At 35.7% G+C, this 12386-nt stretch overlaps 1 protein-coding gene across 1 annotated transcript in view; it reads left to right on the plus strand.

Annotated features, from left to right (window-relative positions):
* LOC135696630 (bifunctional 3'-5' exonuclease/ATP-dependent helicase WRN) overlaps nt 1-12386 on the plus strand; it is a 36989-nt gene that overhangs the window by 18864 nt on the left and 5739 nt on the right. Inside the window, exons 19-28 of the mRNA XM_065216093.2 lie at nt 3700-3731; nt 4977-5054; nt 6490-6563; nt 7045-7130; nt 8095-8215; nt 9016-9128; nt 9617-9779; nt 10249-10347; nt 11073-11169; nt 12186-12248. Coding sequence (XP_065072165.2) covers nt 3700-3731; nt 4977-5054; nt 6490-6563; nt 7045-7130; nt 8095-8215; nt 9016-9128; nt 9617-9779; nt 10249-10347; nt 11073-11169; nt 12186-12248 — 926 coding nt within the window. The remainder of the gene's footprint in view (nt 1-3699; nt 3732-4976; nt 5055-6489; nt 6564-7044; nt 7131-8094; nt 8216-9015; nt 9129-9616; nt 9780-10248; nt 10348-11072; nt 11170-12185; nt 12249-12386) is intronic.

Consider the following 12386-nt stretch of genomic DNA (forward strand, 5'->3'; position numbering starts at 1 on the left):
CTATATAAATGATCTGCCATTCGCCTTGAAAAACTGCAAAGTTACGATGTACGCCGACGATACTAGCATATCCTATTCCTCTAAGAGCATTGACGATCTAACTGAAACGCTCAACAACGAATTGAAATGTTTGAAAGAATGGCTTCAGGGCAATAAATTGTCTTTGAATGTAACCAAGACTCAGGCAATGGTAATTGGATCTAGACCAAATCTGAAAAAGATTGGTGAAAACACTGTGGGTTCACCTGCATTCGTTATCGATGATTCCCCTGTAGAAATTGTCGACAGTATTAAGTATCTTGGTGTCCAAGTTGACCAATACCTCGTGTGGGACGAGCAAATTAAATCTGTTCAAGCCAAAGTCTCCCGCTCGTTAGGTTTTTTAAAATATGCAAAGAAATTTTTGCCAAAAAATGTACTTTGCAAATTATATAGAGGTATTGTAGAGCCACATTTTCGGTACTGCTGTACTGTGTGGGGGAGCTGTGCAGAGTTCCGACTGGTTAAGCTTCAAAAATTGCAGAATCGAGCCGCTAGAATTATTACAAATAGCAGCTACGATGCTCCTGCTGAAGCTTTGATTACAGAGTTAAGATGGCCAACTGTAAGGGATATGATCAGAAGTGAGACTGCAACAACTGTATATAAATCTGTTAATGGTCTCGCGCCTGATTATCTCTCGAATTTATTTGTTAGAAATTCTGAACGCAATTGTATCAACCTTAGAAATGCCGAAACTGACTTGCTAGTGCCATTCATGAAAACTAGTAATGGACAGAAAGCGTTCGCATTTCGTGGAGCAAAAATCTGGAATGATCTCAGCCGCGAGGCCAAGCAAGCTCCCTCTTTATCTTCTTTTAAGAACAGGATAAAGGGTTTTTTGTAAATTTATTGCAAATAGTTGTAAATAAATTATTTATGATTGTAATTAGTTTCCTTTTTTTGTTATTAATTTTAGTAGATTTTTTTAATTTGTAAAGTTTTTGGCACGGCCCCCTGAAAATCAGTCATGACTGACGGGGCTACCGTGCATAAATAATTTTAAAATGAAAAATGAAAAAAAAAACCTGAAGTTATGATTGTTATAATGACAGTTAATTTTATTATGTGGGCCTTTTTTTACAATACTGTTTAGCCTATATGAAGGGACGAATAGAATGTATGATTGCAAGTGACAAAAGTTTCATAAGGTACCATAAGGTGAAAATGAATGTTATTTAAATTCTAAATATAATTTTTCGAATAGAAACACAAAATACACAGTTTATTGTCAAACATAATAAACTTGTTTGACAAATGTCATTGAAATAATGTCAGTAGGTTAAGACATGTTGATTGAATCGTGAAAGGGCATATCAGCACGATTTATTTATGTAGTAATGTTATTATAGCACTTTGAAGAATAACGCGGAAGAGGTGGGTGAAAGTTGGTTTGTTAATCCCCTGCACACGCCAGACTTTCGCTATGATAACCCGGGGGATATGAAAAATCAAGGTTTTGTGACAGAAGAAAGTAAATCGTTTATTTATTATGCTGATAACTTTCACGTTTCATTAAAAAGCTCCTTTCACCTGCTGAAAGTACTTTCAAGTTTCTTCCGTGTTTGAGTTCTAAGAAGCGGAAGTATTTAGCTTTCAGTTCTAGAACATTGGGAAAGTACATAGCACGCAATTTTACTAGGGATAAACTAGTCTGCGTGCAGACTTAACAAATAGAGGAAAGTCTGCACGCAGGTTAGGGATTAAGCTTTGAGCTTGGTTTCCACTGAAACGTCAGAGCTGAAGCTTTCTGGCAACAAGTAGAGTTTTGATAGGGGGTATTGTGTAATGCCCGAATTAAGGATTTCGATAAAGAGATGCGTCCGGCTTTGTTACGGTCATGATGGGACTTGCATTGTGAAGCTTAATTTACTGACTAAGACGTATTTTCGCTTTCCCTATTAGCGACCATCAGGCGATTTTAGTGATCAGCTCATGAGTTTGCCAACCCACAAACGAAAACAAGGTAGCGCCCAACGCCCCCCCCCCATGACATGTTCCTACCAAGCAATGACCTTTTGGGCGTGTTACTATGAATGGAAAAAGAAGGTTTTATGGTCTAAAATAATAAGGACTATACTGTTGGTATAATCAGCGGGTTGGGGATTTCTCTGAACCTCTAGAACCACAAACGGCTAGAAACAATAAACGATGCATAAAAACAGAAGTCGTTTGTCTCCCCAAAATTTCAAAGGAAAAGCTACTACAAGGGTTAAGGCTCTCCCTGCTTTTATTTTTGCTTTCAAAACAGAAAGGTGGATTAAAAAATTTTCATTTCACATTTTATTACATCATCTAAAAAAAATGGTTTTTTAGTTTTTCTCAGAATACATTGGGAGGAAACGTCAGAAGATTTTTATCATTTTGCCCCAGAAAATATTTCGTGTAACTTTCAGCACAGCTCACAGTTTGAGGAAGTTCTTAGAAGGATTTACTGGGTGCACGGGTGTCAAAATTTCCGTTTAAAAGAGAATTTCCCAAAGTCTTTCTTGTTCCTGGCACCGTTCACGAAGTGTTGACGTCTTTACATGTGTACCGGTGCCTGCTTTTTCACCAAATGATGTCCTTACAAGGTATTCCGCAATCAATACCAGCTTGTTGAACAAAAAGTTCTCAAAGAGCATCAAGTTGAGCACGTTTTCCCTGTTACAGTATCTGAACATATGAAAAACCGGGGCCATTTTCAACAAACATACGACATACTACAGATTTTGCTAAACGTCTATGTTTACGTAATGCATGGATATATATGAATAGTAATACACAAATGGCTGCCACTAATCATCAACTCATCAAATTTTTTCTCGGAAAAGAAAAGTTGGCTTATTAAAACAAAAGGAGTTAGGCGAGCCTGTTCACTATCTTTATGGCTCCAAGAAGATTCTTTTGGCATCCTTTGCGATAAAATTCACCGCTTTTCCAATATGATATGCAGGGGAGGGAGATTGCCCCTTCTTCATCCGATCGATTCGATATAGCGCTTATCGATTGAACATTTTCACGACCAAAGATTGTAATTTAAGTGATTACTGTAGGCGTCCATTCTCCCTGAACTAGATGTGTCAAAAGCAAGCCTGCAACACGCAACATAATTGCTTATATCTGCTTTAAAAATACGTGAACTCCAACTTCGACTGGGCGAGGAAGTGTTGTCGGATATACTTATGTTGGATTGCTTGTTGCTTGTCCCTGCAATTTTGTCCTTGATTGTAGGCTAGAGTCTTCGTAACTCAGATAAAGAATCGAAACAATGGAATTATTTCTATTATGCCAGCTAGATTAAATTTGAATTATGTTTAGAGGTGCAATCTATTCCAAAAAGATGGAAAAATTCCTTAAATGTCAATGAAACTTCAAAATTCTAGTTTCTGTGGTCAAACCAAATTTTATCACAGAAATTTGTGGTGAAGTTTTTAAATGGATGCAAATTATTATTTTCGCAAGTATGGATCTAAAAGTGATTGAATGCAACTGGCAGTGGACACCAAGATAAAATAATCTTGCTATGACTATAGTTGGTTTCACCATGGCTTTGTGGTAAAAATTAATTGTCATTACATTAGCCCAATCGGAATCCCAATAATTTTCCTTAATAAATTTCAAAATTCTCAAACATCTATAGAATTTCAAAGTTACCCTTTGGATATTTTTTCGTTACAGGGAAAAACCTGAAACATTCTGGAAAGGTCTTGGTAAGCTGTTTCGTAATATGCACTCTAAGTTCTTCTGTCAACTTGTCACGTTTTGATGAAGTGTACCGTAATATCACAAGAATCCAGAGACCTTGCCATTTATTCCTGCCAAGTTGGGTAAAACCTTTGGAGACAGGGGGGGGGGGGGGGTGTACTGTATGATAGTTAGACTGGGGTTCAGAAGATATTTTATTGTACTTAATCTATGTGCTTGCTGTGTTGTGAAGTCAGTTAGTTTTAGGCGATATAAAAAACGATAATATTCACTTAAACGTTTCATAAATTCAACAATAAACATGACTCCGGTGAGACATGGAGCATAAATTAAATTCTTATTACAGTTAACTGTTTAAATAAAAAGCTACTTGGAATCACGTAAAGAAATTAACCAATGGTTTTTAAGAATAACAGGAAAAATGACTAACATGGTATAAGTTTGAGCGTTGAAGACATGTATGAAAAAAAACCAACTCATGCACTGAATGTAGATACAAAAAAGGAATCAAAACGAGGGTAGGACGTGGGTAGAGCTGAAACGATGTGAAAAAGGTTAGTCATTAAACTGATTCTGAAAGAGTGGTTAATTTGATGAGGAAATGAATGGAAAAAATGTATCAAAATGAATAGGGAAAACGGGGTTACCGTGACTGTATTCTTAGATGGGTCACCCAATTTGAAAAAGGTTAAAATTAATTGACAGGGTAACCCCACTTTTTATTTAGAGAATGATAATATGTGTTAATTTTGTAAGCAACTCGTTAGAAGGCTTGTCATGTTTTGCAAAATGCTGAAATGTCTTTTGGGGTTTCGTTCGCCACAAATGTTAGAAAGGCACAAATGGACGATTCATAGACACTCAATAGGACACAATCAAGCATGATTGCACTCACAAATTTATTTTACAAATTGTTTAAAGTTAAATCTATAGCATTTGTGGCTCTGTAGCGTAGTAAAACATTTGATTGATGCCTGAATTGTTTGCATGACTTTCCCAGTGGCATATAAGACCATTTTCAATAACTTTTATCAAGGGATATGTGTGAACTGATAATTCAACCTTGAATGCTTCAAAGCAAATTGCATAACCCTTAACCAAGTTTCAGTCGCAAGACTAAGCAACCAAATGGCCTAAAATGCGTGTAACTTTATGTACACCTCTCACTATAAAGATACTTTTTGCTCCCTTGTGGAAAGCGCTTTGAATATGAGCCTACAGCAAATAAAGTAGACATTGCCTTTTTGCAGCCAGGCAACTTCAAACTGAAAACTACCTCATGGAAAAGAGGACAGACAGACCCTTTGTAAAGTTTGTGCAGCTCTCAGGTGCGTAAAAATGAGAATTAAAATGTATGTGAGAGCCTTTTTTTACACTCCTTCGTGATAAAGCGATTTGCAATTACTGTTGAACTGACAAAAGAGTTAAGGACTTCAGCAAGAGATCACTGCAGAATGGGGTAGATTGAGTATGATTTTCCATTGCTGTTGAACAGACAAAAAAGATAAGGACTTCAGCTAGTAATAGCTGCAAAATGTGGGTAGATTGAGTTTTAATTTGATTTAGTAAAAGCTCTGGACATTTTTTAGTGACCGAGAAATGTTCTTATAGATGTGTAAATCGTGGCAGTTAAAAGTTAGCTTCAGCAAATGACTGCAATCAACCTGTCATGTCGAGGTGAATTACTCCTGTAGCCTTTGCATCCTTTGTTAAATCTGACTGCTGGCTTGTATCTATGCTTGCAATTAGGAAGTGTTGTATCACATATTATTGTCTTGACCTGAATTGCTAGTATTTGTTTTTTTTACAAGAAAGAAAGCTTGGATATAATTTCTTGAAAAGAAAACTTATTTAGAATCAGAGAATTACAGAACTCATTCTAAACTCACCCATAGACTCAAGTGTTACTATCCTCAATGAATTTCCAAACAACGATGAAATACCAATCTTTGGAATACTTATTATTGCCCCTTCCAAATTTTAACCACCTCCTTGTAAGTTGAATCATAGATTTTATACTACGGTAAAGTAACATGATACTTGTTACAAAAAGTCCTTTAACTGGGCTTCGAATTGGTTTTTTCTCTAGCAGCAGAATTAGAAATGAAAATTCCCTGTTAGTCTAGCAAAAAATTTCCTATAAGTTATAAGATATCCAGTTATAAGATTCCTATAAGATATCCAGTCGGTTTAGAAGAATTTCCCGTCTCCATATATCTGTGAAAAATCAATGAAATAAATTCATTTCAATTTTTGTTAGGCCGAAGTCGAACGTCCAATTTCTAGCTCAATAAACTTACTGAATATGTTATTTTGAAAATATTATTTTGAAAGAATGTAAGTGTAGTTGTTTTGAAGACCAAGAGTGGCGAATTTTTGTAGCTGAGTAAAGCCGAACCTCGTTCTTGATAAGGTCTGCTCAGGTTTTCTGTTCTGGATAATTATGACTATATACCTACTATTTTAACAGGACCTTTGACAGCACTGTCCCAACTAGATCAACAATCTTGTAGCACTATTAGTTTTGCCCCCTCTACTTGATTCTAACATGCCCCCATAGACTGCTTCATCCACTTGTTTAGTGTTGTTCGGCGCTGTTCAAGCCTCTCTTTCATATATTTATTTAAATATATATTCGTCTCAGTGAAATATCTTTGCTTTTTGACATAAACTTGAGTTGGAAAAGTTTATTTTCTCTGTTAGTCTATGCCTTATGTTTTAATATGTATATATTTAACTATCAAGAGGTTATTTAATTTCCAGAAAAAGGTATGAAATGGTACAAAGAAGCAATACGTGATACCTCTGCTCAGACATTAGAACTGATACCCAATCAGGTATTTTCAACTAATATTTTTCTCTAACGTAGGGCTAGTCCAAAGAAGCCTAAAATGCTTGGTTAAGATTTACGGCATGTCGATATGAATTTATGTAATCATCACTCTATAAACTGAAATTTATAGCCACAGATTCGTAAATAAGTGTGCCTGTCATTTTTTTCATTACTTTAGTTTAAGGTCGCATTCTGATGGTAGGCTTAAAGGCTCTTGCGCAACCAGCATGCTTAGCGGCAGCTGTCTTGAGAAATTGGTTGTGCTTTGTATTTTCATGCAGTACGATATAAGACCGGTTTTGAAAACATAGTCGCTAAGCATGCCGGTTGCGCAAGAGCCTTTAACTTGAAAAGCCATGGTGTGATATTCAAGTCAATTTTTTTACATCTTGTCTGTTCCCTTTGTTTGCATCATAAAAATTGCTACAAATAAACTTTTAAAAGCTGGGAAGTTTACGTCTCTGAAATTTCTCTTTGCTTTGCAGGAAATGTTATTGTATTCTAAAGCTTCAGCTCGTACAGAAGTCGAGACACAGCCTGCCAGCAGAAGCATTGCTACTCCTATTTCAAGGTAACTATATGCAAAAGGGATACATTTGTAGCATAGTATTCACATTCAAATCTAACGCCTTTGAATGAGAATTTGCTGTTAGCAATACAAGTTTCGTTACCCCCAAATTCTTCAGCATCAAATTTATTCTTTCAATTCGTTTTCTAGTAACAGAGGACTTTATTTTCTAAACAGCGGTACTTGTGGCATCATTCTGTAAGATGAAGTTAACTTGGTGACCTCATTCATACTTTTGACGTCAAAATCTATATTTTTAACACTGAATATAGCTAGAATCACAAATGGTTAAGAAATGAATAGCGACGTGTAATCTAAAATGTTTAGCAGAACATTGAAACCAGGGTTAGTTTTTGATGAGATTATAGCAAGACCTGGGACTGCACGGCCCTTGGGCCACATGGGACCCTTTCGACGTTTCTGTCAGGCCAACGTGAGTGTATAGTCGAAGAGAAGATGAATTTTTTAAGTAGTATTTTTCCACTTGACCTACACCAAAATTTTATATATTTACATAACTATTTGCATAACATACTATTTCTATTTCTTTCTGATAGCCAGTACCAGCTAAAATATCTTATGAATAGTTGCTCTTCACACTGGAAGAACATGAATAATGTGCAGGACAAGCTTAATCAATAAATAACCCTAACCTTAATGGGAATTATTTCGTTTAATGAACTGTTGGTCGGGAAAACGAAATTATTATCGATTTAAACTGTTTTACGCAACAGACAACAGAGTAAATATTGTATAAAAATAAAGATTTAAGGCTTTCGTTTTATACAAATCTCCAGTTATCACTTGGTAGAGTGAGTCTTAGTATATTTTATAGTTTTTTTTGTTATTTTACAGAACCAATGGGTTTATATAAAGTTCGATCAATGAATAACCCTTATCGGAAAATTTTTCTTATATTGGTCAAGAAAACGACTTCATTGTTGATTTAAACTATTTTATCCAACAGAATTCTATCAAACGTGCCCCTCAAACATGCTTGGTGTGAAATGCACGAACCGATCAAATTGTTAGTAGACTACGACAAAAGAAGCGAGGAAACAGTTCCAGTTGACGATGCCAAATCAGAGGTACGGAAAGGCAGGCACGGTCTGGCCCCGATTGTAAGGAGGTGATCCCGACCCGGGCCAACTGATATGCAAATTAAAAAGAATATTGGACAGGCCCATTAGTAAAAGATTTATGAAGTTGAAGCACGGAAAGGGGCTTACAGTCCAAATGATGATACTTTTCCTTATATCGATTTATGCTGGTGTTGGGAGTGGGGTAGAGTGGGGTATCTAACTTCCTCTAGTCGGTGTAATGAAAAATGTTCTCTCTGTGATACTCAAAATCAGGCCTTTTTGGTTTGCCCGCCACCTGAAAATTACGGTGCCAGACCGTTCCTTTATGTTATCCAAGATTTCTGCCTATTTAGCCAAATTTGGTGTTTTGATACTAAGCTGTACAATATAATAAAATAACGTGCTATGCACGAAACGTCGTTAATAAATTCGCTATTTTTTCCTAGTACAATTTTACTTAAATTCCTAGGTATATTGGAATTTTCATGTCTATTCATTTCAACGTGCTGTAACTTTACTTGTATAAGGGCTCGTCCTAAAAATGAAGATGGAACGTAGTGATCTTCTCATCTAATCGACTGGAGAGAGGGCTTTTCTTCTCAACAACAAATTACTGTGTAGGTATCAGCGTTAGGCCCAGAGCTTACCTCGTGAAGTCACTTAAGCAGAAGTTGACAATATCAAGGTCGATTATAGAAAAAAATATACGTTAACAAAATCACAGCTTTAAAAAGGGTTAGTTCATACGATGGTTATAAAGCTGTTAATGGTAAGCATTGTTTTATAATTGTATCTTTTTATTGCAGGAGCTGCTTTACAAGAAACTCCACCAAATGAGAAAGGAGATTTGTGACGATCTGGACGTACCTCCCCACATTGTGGCATCAACAAAAAGTCTCATTGATATTACCAAATCTAGGTTATACATGATCTGATTTTAGGCTCTTTGCCATTATTTCAGCAGATATATTTCAGTGATTGCTGAAGAAGTCTTTCTTCAGCAATCAACTTTCTATTCTTTTCAAAACGTTTTCAAAATTTCTTTTCAAAATTCCTGTATGAAATCATAATATTCACAAAGAATTTTATCAGCCCATTTGAGCTAACCAATATGATTGCCAGCATGCTATTTACCAGCTGATTTCAGTATAAAGTTTAGGTTTGTTTTCTAGTAGGTTAGATGCCCTGTTGGTCTTAATTCATAGTAATAATTATAACGAATTCAGGCTATTGTCATCAGTACGACTTCCCGTGTTTTACATTCAAGAACTGTTCTCTTGTCCTAATATATATCCCTTTATATATATATTATTATGATAATATTATAATCCTTTCTAGTCTACTGTTAAGTTTTTTATAGTGTCAATTTGGTTGTTTACTTACAGTTGATTGATATTGTATTCTTAGGCCGAGCACTTTGGAGAACTTTGCCCAAATTAACGGTGTAAACAGAATGATGGTTGAGAGATTTGGGAAAAAGTTTGTCGACTGTGTTATTCAATTCTGCAAAGCAAACGATTTAGCGACTGACCAAGGATTTGATGACAAGGCTGACGGGAAACACAATAAGGTTCGAAATTTTTTTTGATAGAAATTTGAAAATTTCTTTGAAGGAAGTAAGCATTTGAGACATACTTTAGCTTTTTGTCTGACTCTTCACAAAGTATGAATTGTCAGTATAATGAAAGTGTCAGAAGAAAAGCATCAAAAATGTCATTTATATAAAACCTCAAGATGCATTTTAATATTGCCGATTAACTGTCCTAAAGGTATTTTTTGTGTAATTTTTCTTGATAACAGGCAATGAAATCTTTTTCGGTTTGCTTCTAAAGTCGTAAGTGCAAAATTTATGTTGTATTAAAATAACATGCAGAATTAGTACATTTAACATTTTTACATTATACAGAACTAGTCAGAAACATTTAAGCAGGGACGAAGTGGCTGGAGAAAGAGGGGGTCCTGTGTCACGCCAACTACGTTCTGCATGTGAGGGACGTAGCCTCAAATGTAGGTCATTATTTTTACTCTGTCTGTTTTAGGACTTTTGTCTTCAGAAGATGGGTGACACCCCCAGGGGTGAATTGTCTACCACCGTTGACTCGTCCTATGACCTATATCAGAAGCATAAACAACCTTTGGTAGGTAGCTTTTTATTCTTGCTTCACGTTTGAGTAGAAACATGAAAGCTTCTAGGGTCCGGCATCTTGGAAGTGAAGGGTGATTGGTTTTTGCAAAACACAATTACCCTAAAACTTTATACCAGTGTCTAATTCTGTGGTTGCCATTACCCTGTAGAGTTGGAATTGAGAAGCGCGAAGGTATAAAACGATTATCAATTTAGAAAATTGAGTGTTAGTATAGATTATAAACCTTATCCTGTTTTAAATCGGTTGCAGCTCCACTCTTCTTATTCAGGCAAAAGTTTCTACCAATTTATTATTGTCTTAATAGCTCGAAAGTTTTTGCTACAGTATCTCACAATTTTTTCAGCTATCTTCATACTATTGCTCGGTATAACAATTATTTTTATGCATCCAAAAACTTGGACGGATAGTTTATCAACTGTAGCAACGGTAGTTATTTTGAAAAATTTCCTTCTTTGACAGGTTCCTTCATTATTAACGAAAATTCTGAACAACTTTTTGTTGGAGGAACATATATGACAGTGCTTCTCAACCTATTTTAATTGAGTCCCATTTCTGGCGTTGTAATGTTGTTCATGTCATTAAAAATATTTTGTCAATCATTTTCATAATTGTTATTAGGTAAAGTGTTGTTTGTTGCAAGTTGTTAGAGTTGCTACTCATCTTCATAAAAATTCGTTATGTGGAGGATACGAAGTAGATTCTGATGCCATTTTCAGGTGGAAGTGGCGCGAGCACGAGCCTTGGTTCCCAGTACAGTTATGGGTCATTTAGCCACAGCTCTCAAGGCAGGATTACCGGTTGATTTCAATAGACGTAAGTGTGACGACCACTTTTTTTGAATGATGACATGCATGTGATTTTCAATCACTCGCTTTTATATGGATAGTATCGAGGACGGAAAGCTTGAAATTTTGTTGAAGTGAGATTGATTCAATTCTGTTAGTATTTAGAATAGAGAGATACAAATTCTCTTTGGTATAATGCGAAGGGAACAAACTGAAATGCTGATATTTTCTTTAATGACATCATCATTAACTTTGACTTGCTTTTGGTTGAGAGTAAAGGGACATTGACCTTGCCCTCGTATGGGGTCAAATTAATCGGAAATTCTAAAGCTTTTTAGGCCTTTCATATTTTTGAAGAAAAGCATAGATGGCCATCACATAGAAATGCAACGAATGGCCAACAGAAAGCTATTAGAAGTTGATATACCCAATGGTCAACAGAATATAAAACTTGGAATAGGATTAAAGCGGTTGTTTATCTAGACATTGATAAAGCACACGCTCAAGGACTTAAATTTTATACCAAGAGGCATGATTAAACAGCCCTTATGAGAGAATGGATTGTTTCTTTCTACTGGAGGTCATTTTTTTTATTAGATTCTGAATGTGAAATGTCATTATACTTAATTAGAAAGATGACCAATCCTGAGGATTTATAGGACAAGTTCGCCCCTCGTTTTGGCTAACTCCGGTTAGACCTGGGCTGTTTGAACAAAAGTAACCCAAACTCGATCTGCTTTTCGGATACAAGAACATCATATATTGGCGATTATCAAGTGTTTGTATAATTTGATTGGCGTAAGGCGAAAAATCACTGCTTTCATGCACACAAAATCAGGGATATTACAATAACGGCCCAGCCGGCCTCCGCATCAATGCAAAAAATTGTTAATTTCCTTTTATTTGCTGAGAGTTCAAGCGAGATTTTTCCCCTGTTGTTCTTTGACAGCATTACATTTTTGCACAATCGTGTTACTGGACGATGACTATACAAACGTAGACTGTTTTTCTTAGTTTTTATATTTTGAAAATTTCTCATTGTAGTTGAATTAAGCAACGAAGAAATCTCACTTATATCAAAGACAGTGATGAACAAATTTAATGGAGGTAGGACCGTTTTTTAAATTTTCTAATTGTATATTGAAGTGAATTATTTCCTAGAGATAACGAAGCACAATTTCTTAAAAAGCCAATACTTACATTATACTTTTCACGTGCTGCTTCGCTTTTCACGTGTCCATGTTT

Source organism: Rhopilema esculentum, chromosome 17, assembly GCF_057945365.1.
Source record: "Rhopilema esculentum isolate cy_ngs chromosome 17, ASM5794536v1, whole genome shotgun sequence".
Lineage (NCBI taxonomy): Eukaryota > Metazoa > Cnidaria > Scyphozoa > Rhizostomeae > Rhizostomatidae > Rhopilema > Rhopilema esculentum.